The 12748-nt window shown below is 38.1% G+C and overlaps 1 protein-coding gene and 1 pseudogene across 1 annotated transcript; both read right to left on the minus strand.

Annotated features, from left to right (window-relative positions):
* Positions 1–2062: 2062 nt before the first annotated feature.
* Positions 2063–7266, minus strand: C11H15orf61 (chromosome 11 C15orf61 homolog). The gene is made up of 2 exons (XM_006052083.3): positions 6828–7266; positions 2063–2291 (listed from the first exon to the last, which is right to left on the minus strand). The coding sequence occupies exons 1-2, from the start codon at positions 7171–7173 to the stop codon at positions 2164–2166; spliced, it is 474 nt and encodes a 157-aa protein (XP_006052145.1). The 5' UTR covers positions 7174–7266; the 3' UTR covers positions 2063–2163.
* A 2974-nt stretch (positions 7267–10240) lies between these two features.
* On the minus strand, positions 10241–11183 carry LOC112577840 (annotated as a pseudogene).
* Between the last annotated feature and the right edge of the window lie 1565 nt (positions 11184–12748).

Here is a 12748-nt window from a genome sequence, read left to right on the forward strand (position 1 = left end):
AAAAAGTAAGACAGCACTATGACTAAAAATACCATCAGTCTCCTGACTTCCAGCATTTATATTTTATCCCTTTTAGGCCACAATACTTTGATGTAATATCCAACTTCAAAGAAAAAACTTAAACCATTGCTGTTCAATGAGAAGCATTTTTCAGGCTAAATGGTTCACTATAAGGCTTTATAAATCCAAGGAATGATATTTTAAATATTTGAACCATGCCCTTAGCCATTGTTGAGTTCATCCTTCACCATGATCAACTCCATAAGAGCAAGAGGTCTATTGATTTTCATGTAATACAAGAAAATATTACATTTGCTTAATTGTTACACAGTGAGCACATCAGGCAAGAAATCAAGGCTCTATTTAATGCTGCAAACAGCAGAGAATTACAGAGATCAATAGGGTAGTTTGTCAAAGATGTTCTCCAAGGAGACTTACCTATCACCATATGGACAAGAAGTCACTGTGATTGTAGCTATTGAAAAACAGGGAAGCAGACTCAGCAGTACAAATGATCAGAAATCAAACAGGCCAGTGTGAAAAGAAGTGCAACTTTACTGAAAAGCTGTATTTATAGTCTAGTAATTAAAAACCATTTTATCAGCCTTGTGTGGGGACCAAACCTTTACAGCAAGTATTGACAAGACCAGCAGCAATGAATGACCAGTATTTGACTTAAAACTTATGAGGTATAGTTATTTAACTTTGCCCATTACAGAGGAAATCAGTTCTAGCCTTCCTTGCAAAATGCTAATAGTTTTATTATTAATGAAGCTTAATGTAACACTATCTCCTTTGTGTAAGCCGTTCATTTAACTAGTGTCAAGTATATTCTTCTGGACTATAAGTACTTCTTTGATTAAGGCATTATTTAGAATTGCTTTTAGACAAGTGAACACTACATATATTTGAAGAACAGTTCACTCTCTGTAGCTCATTTAAAATGACTACCTTTAACGAAGCCAGTTTGTGTTACTTCCATTATTCTGGTACCTTCACCTCAATTACTTCCACTCACTTTCCCTGATTTGTTAGAAGCACACACGCAAATGTTGGCTAGATTGAATTTTATAAAATATTTTGCTACAAAAATGTGTAAACGTTGCAGAGCATCAGCAACACATTAACATAAAATGATATATAATGCATGTTTGTAATTATGGGAGAGATCATAAATCTTAAACACCCATTGGTTTATAAATTAAATAGTTCTTAGTTCTCCCTAAATTACTCCAAATTTCTGAAATTTACCATTCGTCTGGGTATTTTGTAACTACCCCCAAGGATAAAATTTTTTTAATGACTTTGCTTTCAAAAATGCAATTAACTTAATAAAATTCTAACGCAAAACTGCCATCAGGTCTTTAAAATTTCAGCCCACTTCCCATGGCCAATTAGTCTATGGATACATACCGTTTCAGCTAATTGCTTTTTTAAGCAGTTACCAAATTTATTTTTTCTGGGTCTTTCTAGATCTTAATTGTTCTTACAGCTTTATCAGCATGCTATTTTAACTTTTAGTAAGTCTTAATTTCATTTATTTTGCTGTATTTGCATTAAATGTACTTGTTATCACATTAAAAAAACTAGTGTGGTATTGGAGTCTTCAGGTAATGGGAAGGTTCAACCCACACCTCTAGTACAGGAAAATGGCACAAGGGCTTTTAACACATTTCCATTTGAAATCCTGGCAGCTGAATGGTTTAAATTTCAGATTGCAATTAGAATTCTTATCAATTTTAGATTTGCCAATGATGTTATCTTATTCTCCATCATATATTCTAAAATTCTCTACTTTTTCCACTGTTAAAGACTTTTTTCTCCTTCCTTCTTTGTATGGGTATCTATATTTTCAAAGAGTTGATATATAACTACAGAATCTATAAATTACAATCATTTTTTATCTCTAGTTCAACCTAGTTATAGGAAAAAATTGGCATAATGTTATGTGTTTGTGGTTCCCATTGGCTAAACAGAGTACGCAATATATAACAATGTGTGAAAAGCTTTGCCTCTTGAGGGCAATGATTCATCTTAAAGAACCAGACACTGCAGGAAGAAATAGGTGTTTGCGAAGTTTTATTTTAAAGGATCAAAAATAAATATTGCACATACACATGAGAAAAAAAATCTATTGATATTTACGTCCTTCAATGCACACTTTCAGTACATGGCACCTTCATCTTCTTTATTTAGAAAATAAACTGTTATTGGTCCATAACTGGTATGCACAGTCTCTGTGACTCTAGCAAATAACCAGGAGCCAAGTCCATATAATAAAGTTGGAATACCTAAAAAACAAATAAATATGTTATTTGTGAAATGAACATTTATTAATCATGTATTCATATTTGTCATAGTATAAATCACATAGCACTCTTTAGCAACATCAATAAATTATAAAGTTATAAAAATATGAGTAAACATTGACTCTACCTAAGAGGTCAATTTCATCTATGATTGTGAAACACAGTAACAATTGTGTGAGCCTAGAGATTTTTAAAACTATAGATAAGACTGGTGTAAACTACTTCAAGCACTTTACAAACATTAATTCATTACCTCTGAGTAATTATGAAGTAATTCTATAGTCTTTTCACAAATAAGCAAACAGAGAATATTCATTTATTTCACTGTAGAGGCTCTTCATTATTGGCCTTGAGCTTAAATTACTAGGTCATCTTTATTGTGCTATAAGTTGGACAGTAATACTGATGGCTAAAATAATTTTTGTACAATTTAAGAGAAACTAGGTCAAAAAGCTGTCTTCAAAATCAACGGCAAAACCTAATTCTAAGGAAGATTTTGGTATAATAATAAGCATGAGAAAGAAAGAATCCCATTCATAGTTTTACAACTGATTTGAAAATCTTGTTTCAACCTACTTGAAATAGGTTAATAGTAGACTCCAAGAATATATTTCTTCTTTGAAATATTTCCATTTGTGATAAGCTGCCATTTGTGATACATGAAACTAAACATATACTAGTCAGACATTGCATTAAGCCCTCATAGGCACATGAGAGTAAGCTGGACCAAGAAAAAAAACTTTTACAATTCCTATTTTTTGTGAGGCACTTATGTAAAATCAATGACTATTAATAACATTAAAAACATATGTATAAAACCAAAGGCACATGAAATCTATAAAAATATTGTATGCTTTGCACGAATATTAATTTTACTGTTCCTGTGTATGAGTGGAACATACATAGGACAGAAATGGATAGAAAATGTCAATTTAAAAGAAGAGCTGTAATTTGGAAAATCACTTTCTTTCTAGTTACTAGGGAAATCAACACATGCTCAGAACTAATCATATTGCTAAATTGTTTTCTTATTTTTTCTGCAAGAGTATCTTTGCTGTGTTAATGCTCTTTTTTGATTGTGTAAGTTCACTGGACTACTTTGTGCTTATTCCCTGAAGCTGCATTCCAGCCACTGCAATGCCAAAGATTAATTAGGGGAAGCATCACTAGTTGGCAATGAGAAAAGGCAAAAACCGCATTCAGACTGGCACCTCTCTATTTTTAGGAGTATACTGGGTCACGGTTTTTTACAATCACAGGGCTTCTTGGAACTCCTGTGAAACCTTTCACGGTATATTGCCTTCTTTGCCTTGTGAACACCTCCCTGCAAATCTCTGAAAGCCTCAAGGGAATGTCACAAAAAAGCCACAAAAACTAGCATCATAAAGCTATTTATTAATCATTCAACCAAAAAAAAAAAAAAAGGGCAAGTGGGGGTGTAGAATGCGAGAGTGGACAAGAGAACAAGAGTAAGACAGGCAGAAGTGAGTGAAGCATAAGACAGGTAGAAGTGAGTGAAGAGGGAGCAGTTGAAATAAAAAATAAACTTTAATATATGTTATCACAACTTCAAAAGGTGAAAATCAATAGAGTGAGAGAAAAACAGGTTCTAGAAATAAGTACTAATTTTAAATGGCAACCCACTCCAATACTCCTGCCTGGAGAATCCCATGGAGGGAGGAGCCTGGTAGGCTACAGTCCATGGGGTCGCAAAGAGTCAGACATGACTGAGCAACTTCACTCACTTCCAAATATACTGATAGTAAAATAAATAAAATATGACTTTTAAACCAATGATAAGGACTTTCAGTTAAGAAATAGCTGGTGACACTGAAAATTTTGTTTGTTTTTACAGTATTTATCAGTTTCCTGTAAAATATTGATTTTTTTAAAAAATCACACAAATGGTCAGTATTTTTTTCAGCTAAAATGGAGGACTGACCAAGGATTACTAATAACTACATTAGCTCTTACTAAGAAACAACTAGGAACTGTTAATGCTGTTTGACAGGGGGTTGAGATGTGATATCAGAGTCAGAAATTCTCTATTTTTTTTTATCCTGCAGTCTACTTATTTAATGCAGTCAGGCTAATACACTAAATGTGAAGATTAGCCGCATACATAATTAACACAGTTTAAAAAACCCATAATTTTCTTTATAGCACATATGCTATAAAATCTGTAAGGTTTGATGAAAAATCAAATTTTTTCTAGACTGTCTGAAACATATCATAACATCAAAATGAATGTGAAACCCAGTTCTTTGCATAATAATTCATTTTGAGTCAGCTGATCAGTAGGTAAACCACTGTCAAATTAAGCACTTAAAAAAAATTAGAACTTTGTAGCAAGTCTCCAATTACCCATTCATTCCAATGGTAAGTTGATTTTCTTAAATCTCAATCTACTTCCCAGCAGGATACCCAGACTGATAAACCATCAGTAAAATGTCGCTTCCATTGAAAGGAAGGCAGGCGAGAAAGGGAACAAATGGGTAAAAGAGAAATCTTTATTATTTACAAAATGGAAAAATGAATTACTTTGATAATTACTAATTTGAAAGGGAAGAGGAGGAATAAAATCCTAAGTATTTTAAAATAGAATACATATTTGATGATCCAGAGGCGCAACAGCACAACACAGAATAAGAAAGAATCCTATTATCTAATTCCCTCCCCTAACACAATAATACAAAATAAACATTACCAAAGTGGTGAATAGTAAGTCCAGAAAAAAAAAAATCTCCTTTTATTAGTATAAGCCAATTTGTATGAAAGCAAATACCTGAGCAGAAAGTTTCCCTTTCAGTTTAATTTAAAATTCTTATTCTCTTTAAAACAGAATTTTTAGAATTTTAAAGAGGTCAAAAAGACCATTAAATCACTATTCAGCTTTCTCTTCCATACACATTAAAAAAACCTACAGCTGTTGTTTCTTTCTTCAAAAGATTTTACTACTTTCACTACTTTTCTATGTGAGCATGTTCTGGGCATCCTATTTCCTTTGGATTTCTTTCTACCTAAAAAGATTAGGCCCTTAATCAGTAAGGTGCTCTTAAATGGTGAAAACTTTTTTAGAAAAAGGCACTGGGTACACAGTTTACCAACAACTCTCCAGTTATGCTTTTCCTAACCTATTAAAGTGTATTAACTGTACATTTGGGAAGAATGACTTTTTTCTGTTTCTGAAGATGCTATTCAATAAAACAAACGTATTCTTCCTGAATCTAGTCATCATTCCAGTCTCTCCAAATAATTTTGGATTGAATTTTCTAAATCACTACACTCTTCAACTTCTTTACATCAACCTCAAAATTAGTGGGCGTGCTCTATATAGTTCATCAGCCAAATAATAAGGCATACTTTTAAAAGATTACACAACGCTAAATAATCTTCTCCTTAATGGGATGAACTCAGGACAGTAATAGTGGAGCAATGGCTCCAGACCCCCTGATTTACACATGTGAGTAATTATAAGCAAAAATACACCTAATGTATTTAAATTTAAGAAACTGTCAAGACTATATAGTAAAAGTGTGGCCGCGTATTCAGCTTTAATTCTGGTTCAAAAAACTGGTTGGATAATGTAAGTTAGCTTGCACATCTACATTCTGAATTACGGATTAATTTGATTATCAGTTATTAATAGGTTCAAACATCCTGAGGCCTATCTTTCATTTACCTATAAAACATGAAAGATGCACCCATGTGAATGTTCACGCCTCTTCTGTCATTAACCGAAACATAATAAACATTCAGCAAGAGTAAATACTCTGACTTAGAATACTCCCATGAAAACATACCAGTATTAAAGAGGCAATCTTTTAAATATCTTTTAGACCTAATATTTTAAGAAGCCAATACCACCGGTGAAAACCTTCGGTGGTTTTAGTAAAACGAACTTGCTGGGACTTCATGTAACGAGAACAAAGAAACTTAAAAAAGTATTTTCCGATTTTATACTCTGAACGCACCAACAAAGTGATGAAAATGAGAATGAATCCTGCCATATAATCAGGCATTTTATAAAAACTTCAGAGCCATTTTCAGCGCTCTACACCCTCCTTCTTACTGCCCAGTGGAAGGCTCTTTCTAGTTAACGAGTGGCTGGAAGTAAGAATAAAATGCCCTCTCGCCGGGAGCGAATGCAGGGGGGTCCCACTGTACAGGCCTGTCAGTAAGCCCCACTTTCCCGGGGTACCATTCGCGAGCAACAACTTAGCTCTGACAAGCACCTGCTGGGCGGGGAATACAGAAGCCTAGGACCAGGGTCAGTCCTGCAAGGCTGCAGAGTGGGTGGGACGCGGAGGCAGTCTGGGAAACGCCCCAAAACTAGGCGAAGCGTGGCGAGCGCGTGCGCCCGGGCGAGCCTGCGCGGGGCCGGGGCAGGGTAATCCCGCGCCGGCGCGGTCCGATCTCGGGACGGGGTCGCGGCCTCGGAGGCAGAACGTCAGCGTGCTTTGCAAACAGTGGGGCCGTCGGCGGCGGGACGTGTTTCACCGGCCCGGGGCCACTCACCGAGGTTGACGACCTTGAGCGCCGTGAAGAACCGGTCCTGCCCGGCCAAGTCCTGCCAGGGAGCCTTGGAGCAGTGGTACTTGATGAAGGGGAAGCAGCCGGTGCGCAGGACGTGGTAGTTGGCGCCTTGCACCGGCCAGTTGAAGTGCGAGAGGCCGAACTGGTCGTTCCGGACGGCGCTGTAGGGCACGCAGAAGGAGGTCCAGTGAGGCAGGCGCCGCTGCAGCAGGTGCCGCGTCAGCACCTCCGAGGCTCGGGGCTTCGGGCGGGAGGCGGCGCCCGCGGCCCAGGGCCGGCACAGCAGCAGACGAAGCACAGCCTCGTGGGCCCTCCGTAGGGCCTCCATGACCGGCTTCGCCCGCGTCCCCCGCCCCTCGGCCGCCTTACGAGCGCGCGCCCCTGGGGGCGGGGCCGAAGGGGCGCGCGCGCGCCCGCTCCCCGGGGCTGGTAGCGGGACGCCCAACGGGCGCCGCGCAAGTGCGCGAGAGCCCCCGGGGCGCGGCGGCGCATGCGCACAAAAGTCCCGCGGCTTCCTGGGGAGAGAGTGGAGCAGCGAGGAGGCCGGGCGGAGTGAGCTAGCTGAGGTAGTTAAATCGTCACCGAAGACCTCATAAAGTCGTTAATAACCCTAGGGACGGAGTGAGGGAGTATTCGTGAGTTTTACTAGGTCAGGTATGAGGGAAATTAAGCTTTAAAACAGTTAAATAACTGTACCCAATAGAGTGGCAGAACTCAAGCCCCCGTCTCTTTTCCAAGTCGTGGACTGAAGAAATCCTTCATTGGTGCTGTTGAGGAAACATTTGAAGAAGTTGTCCTCAGGGAAGTGAGTTAAAAGCCAAGTCCCGAGATTTGCATTGGCTAGTAAAGCCGGGGAGCACTTTTCCATTTAGGTTCCCTCTTTCGTGTTTTTTATAATAAGCCCCAGATACTTCAACAGAAAAAAAAAATTGTTTTTTAAAAAGCCTTAAATCTCTCCATGCAGTGTGCACCACCATCTCCCTCAGAGCCTGGAAAACGGCCAGACCGGGAGTCTTTTAGTTTTCAGTCAGTTCAGTTCAGTAGCTCAGTCGTGTCCGACTCTTTGCGACCCCATGAATCGCGGCACGCCAGGCCTCCCTGTCCATTACCAACTCCTGGAGTTCACTCAAACTCACGTCCATCGAGTCGGTGATGCCATCCAGCCATCTCATCCTCTCTCGTCCCCTTCTGCCCCCAGTCCCTCCCAGCGTCAGAGTCTTTTCCAGTGAGTCTTCTCCTCGCATGAGGTGGCCGAAGTATTGGAGTTTCAGCTTTAGCATCAGTCTTCCAATGAACACCCAGAACTGATCTCCTTTAGAATGGACCGGTTGGATCTCTTTGCAGTCCAAGGGACTCTCAAGAGTCTTCTCCAGCACCACAGTTCAACATCAGTTCTTCGGCGTTCAGCTTTCTTCACAGTCCAACTCTCACATCCATACATGACCACTGGAAAAACCATAGCCTTGACTAGATGGTGACTGCAGCCATGAAATTAGAAGACGCTTACTCCTTGGAAGGAAAGTTATGACCAACCTAGATAGCATATTGAAAAGCAGAAACATTGCTTTGCCAACAAAGGTACGTCTAGTCAAGGCTATGGTTTTTCCAGTGGTCATGTATGGATGTGAGAATTGGACTGTGAACAAAGCTGAGCGCCAAAGAATCGGTGCTTTTGAACTGTGGTGTTGGAGAAGACTCTTGAGAGTCCCTTGGACTGCAAGGAGATAAGTCCTGGGATTTCTTTGGAAGGAATGATGCTAAAGCTGAAACTCCAGTACTTTGGCCACCTCATGCGAAGAGTTGACTCATTGGAAAAGACTCTGATGCTGGGAGGGATTGGGGGCAGGAGGAGAAGGGGACGACAGAGGATGAGATGGCTGGATGGCATCACTGACTCGATGGACGTGAGTCTGAGTGAACTCCGGGAGTTGGTGGTGGACAGGGAGGCCTGGCCTGCTGCGATTCATGGGGTCGCAAAGAATCGGACACGACTGAGCGACTGAACTGAACTGACTAGACGGACCTTTGTTGGCAAAGTAATGTCTCTACTTTTTAATATGCTATCTAGGTTGGTCATAACTTTCCTTCCAAGGAGTAAGCGTCTTTTAATTTCATTGGTGCAAACCTCTTTAGGAAAACTTTTTCTCAAGTTTTGCAGCAGTTCTTCTTGGGGTAAGAACTTGTATACATCTGTTTTCTAGAGAGGCATTTCCTCTTACATGTCTTAAATTCATGTTTGGGAAAAAACCATACAAAATGTGTCTGGAAAGTGCTGGATGTAAATGAGATAATTATGTGTAAGCACCATATAACCACTGCTGTTAATATTGTTACTGAAAACTCAAGGGGAGTGGAGGATAGTGTGGCGACTCTTATATTCCTCAGTTTTTGATTCCTTCAACAAACAGTGATTGAGCACTCACAACCATGTACCAAATCTTGTAGGATAAGTAATTTCGGGGGCCTTGTAGTCAAGCAAATAATTTAAACCTTACCTTTATAGGATTCCCTGTTAGATAAAAGTTTTTAAAATATTTTATGGGGAGGCACGATATAGTTAGATTTGCACAGAAATGGTTGGAAGGAGGCTAAGACAAGAATCTGGGAAGTTATTCAATACTATGATTTCAAATTAAATGTTTTAAACTTTTTTTATAATGGGTTTATACTTAACATTTTAAAATTCAGTACCATGATTTTTAACACTTTTTACATAATGGGTTTATATTTAATATAGTACTTCTTAACATGGAGATGTTGCTCAGTTCATATACGAGATATTTTTGTTTTTGTTAAACATTAAATCTCTTCTCCATTTCAGTGTTAAATACATTGAATATGTTCTTTGAACTTTTCCCCACACAAAAGACAAGTTTTAATTTATAACCAACTATATTTAATATCTAGGTACAATATTAACTTGGGAGGTAACAAAGATCCAATAAAAATAATGGAGAAAAGACGGCTTAGTGATACAAGAGGTACTGATTATAACTGAGCTGTAACACTTTCCTAGGATTTTGAGTAAGAGTTTCCTTCTTACTATTGAGAATTCTGAAACTATGAAATATTACATACGCAAATTTCAGCCATCTCACTTCTTTGACCTTTCTAACTAGCAAATGCAAACTGTATATGATGTTTTTCAGTGCATTATTTGTTGTGAAGAAAACATTTTGTTTTCCATTTAACACAGTATTATCAATTTGTTCAGTATACCAATTGTTCAAATATATCAATTTTTCCATTATATTGGTTTGTGCAGTCAATAACCAAGAATGTGAAACTACCCAGTTTACTCTTTCTTGGGAACTTTCAGACACCAAAGCTCAGTTCTGAACCTCAATAGCACAAAGGTTTTCAGGGCAAGGCTTGATTCAGGAGACACTTTAAAGTCATATCTGTCCATTTCTTCTTCATGCATATACACACCCCCCAAACAAGCACAGATCCCTGTAATGCTAAGAACCACACCTGACAAGAGAGCTGTTGTATCTCTAGTTTTCTACTGCTTTGACAACAGGCAGCACCAAAGGCAATGAAAAGATGATTAGAAACAGCTGTATTGAAACTGATATCAGATGTTGAGATCTTGAGGTGACTGGTTTTTGAAGGCCGAAGCTTACAAAGAAAGTGGTATTTGTTTAATTCTAACTTCCTTCCAGGAGCTCCGGATGCTGAGGCTAAGCAGATAGTCATGGCAGTGCCTTCAAGGCAGTAACCATTACAGGAATTCAAATTAAATTTTAAAAAGATGGAGTTCCTTTTGAAACAAAATCTGTTATAGAACCCCAACCTATAAAGTAGATGAAAACTTGTGTTTTATTACTAAACATTTATTAAGTGCAAAATTTTAATATTAAAGGTAAAATTTTAGAATGAGACTAGTTTGTTGTTGTCTTGGGTTTTTACTTTGTTTTGTTTTGCTTTTAGCAGAAAAGGAATTTGTTGGAAGGCAGTTGGATAGCCAAAATAATAAATAGGAAGTCTGCAGAACCAAGCTTAGAAATTGGAAGGAATCAAGGGAGACTGGCCGGCAGAGACATAGGTAAGACCAACAGGAATTAGTAAGGTTGGGATGCCGTGGCTGGCCCACTGCCAATGGACTCTTGACCCTGCTGTTTTATGCTCAAAATTTTTCGAAGTTGTGGGCTATGGACAACAGTTGCAGTTATAGTAGCCTGAGGATAGTTTCTTTTTTTCTTCTTTTTTTAAAATAACAGTTTATTTCTTACTCCTTTGTTTTGGTGTTTACTATCAAGAAAATCCTTATCTCTTGGGAGAAGTAGAAATAAGTAAGAGTGGTTTTTAAGTGATTCACCTTGAAATCTTGGGCATGTGCTTCAACTAAAGATGACAACTGGAGATGAATTTTGAGGTCTATGCTGAAATGGCTTAACCTCAAATTAAAGCATGGGGAGTTTGTAATATGTTAAAAAAATTTTGACATCTCCCTTTTGACAATATAAAAATCTATTTAAAAAAATAAAATTTGAATCAAACATTTGGGGAACCTCTGAATTCAGTCTGAGAAATCCTACGTTCTGTAGTATATAAGGCAAAAACCACCGATAAAGAGAACCAGAAATTTATATAGGTAGCACTGCATTGTCTCATGAAGTGAAGTGAAGTCGCTCAGTCGTGTCCAACTCTTTGCGACCCCATGGACTATAGCCTATCAGGCTCCTTCATCCATGAGATTTTCCAGGCAAGAGTGCTGGAGTGGATTGCCATTTCCTTCTCCAGGGGATCTTCTCCACCCAGGAATCAAACCCAGGTCTCCTGCATTGCAGGCAGATGCTTTACCATCTGAGCCACTGGAGGCTTGTAAAACAGCTAGGGAGCTGAAGGATTTCTGTTGGAAGACGCTGTCCTGGAAAAACCTCATCAGTGGTAAAGGTTTCTCTGATCCAAGGCTCTTTGATTATTTCTCTTTTCTATTGTAAGATAGGAAGTTCGTCCAAAGATTTCTGATAGATGGTGTACCACACCTAGGTTTTCAAGAGTGTTTTAATGAAATATTACCCCAGCCTAAAGATACAGAGCCGAAGAACATGACATCTAGATATCTTTTCTAACTTTATATAGTACTCCTTCCATACTTGAAGTAAGATAATCTCTCAAAAAACTACAATTCAGATCAGATGCTTGATTTTCTTTTCCATTCTAATTCTTCATAGCAATGAATTTTCAGTTCTAATTCTTCAAGTGCCCCCAAAGGGACTTAGAAGTTGTTATTCAAAAGCCTAAGTCAGTGTTCATTGCTTAGTGTCCAGTAATTAAGTGCATTAAATGCACAAATATTTAGTTTTCCACAAAGTATGGAGAGATGACCTATCCCTTAGACAGAACCCCTTAAAAATATCTATAAATAGTGCTTCCTTTTACAGCTTTTAACATGTGCATGGGTGTATCATGCCACTCCTGGAAAGAAGGGATTTTGTTTTGGTTTTGTTTTAAAGGCACTTATGACATTGCAAATGTTCAGAACATGTTAAAAATAAGTTCTACAAAGTTGATAGTTTGGAATATATTAAAATTAAGAATTTCTGTTCATTAAAAGGCATTATTGAGAGTAAATAAAAAGGTAATCAAAAGAGTGAGAAAAGTATTTACATTACATATATCTGACAAAGCATTTGGTATCCAGAACAAATCATTTAAAAAAGACAATCTAATAGAAACCTGGCCAAAATATTTCATGGACTCTTCCCAAAGAAGAACATCTAGATGTTCAATAATGTAAAAAAGTGCTTAGTTTCTCTAATCATATGAGAAATGGAACTATTAATAAAATATATATTACCTTATATATTACACACCCATTGGAGTGGGCTAAGGTAGAAAAGATAGAAAGTACTAAGGATATGCAGCAGTTAGAACTTTTATACATGGTTGGCAAC

The sequence above is a fragment of the Bubalus bubalis genome, chromosome 11, assembly GCF_019923935.1.
Source record: "Bubalus bubalis isolate 160015118507 breed Murrah chromosome 11, NDDB_SH_1, whole genome shotgun sequence".
NCBI classification, from domain to species: Eukaryota; Metazoa; Chordata; class Mammalia; order Artiodactyla; family Bovidae; genus Bubalus; species Bubalus bubalis.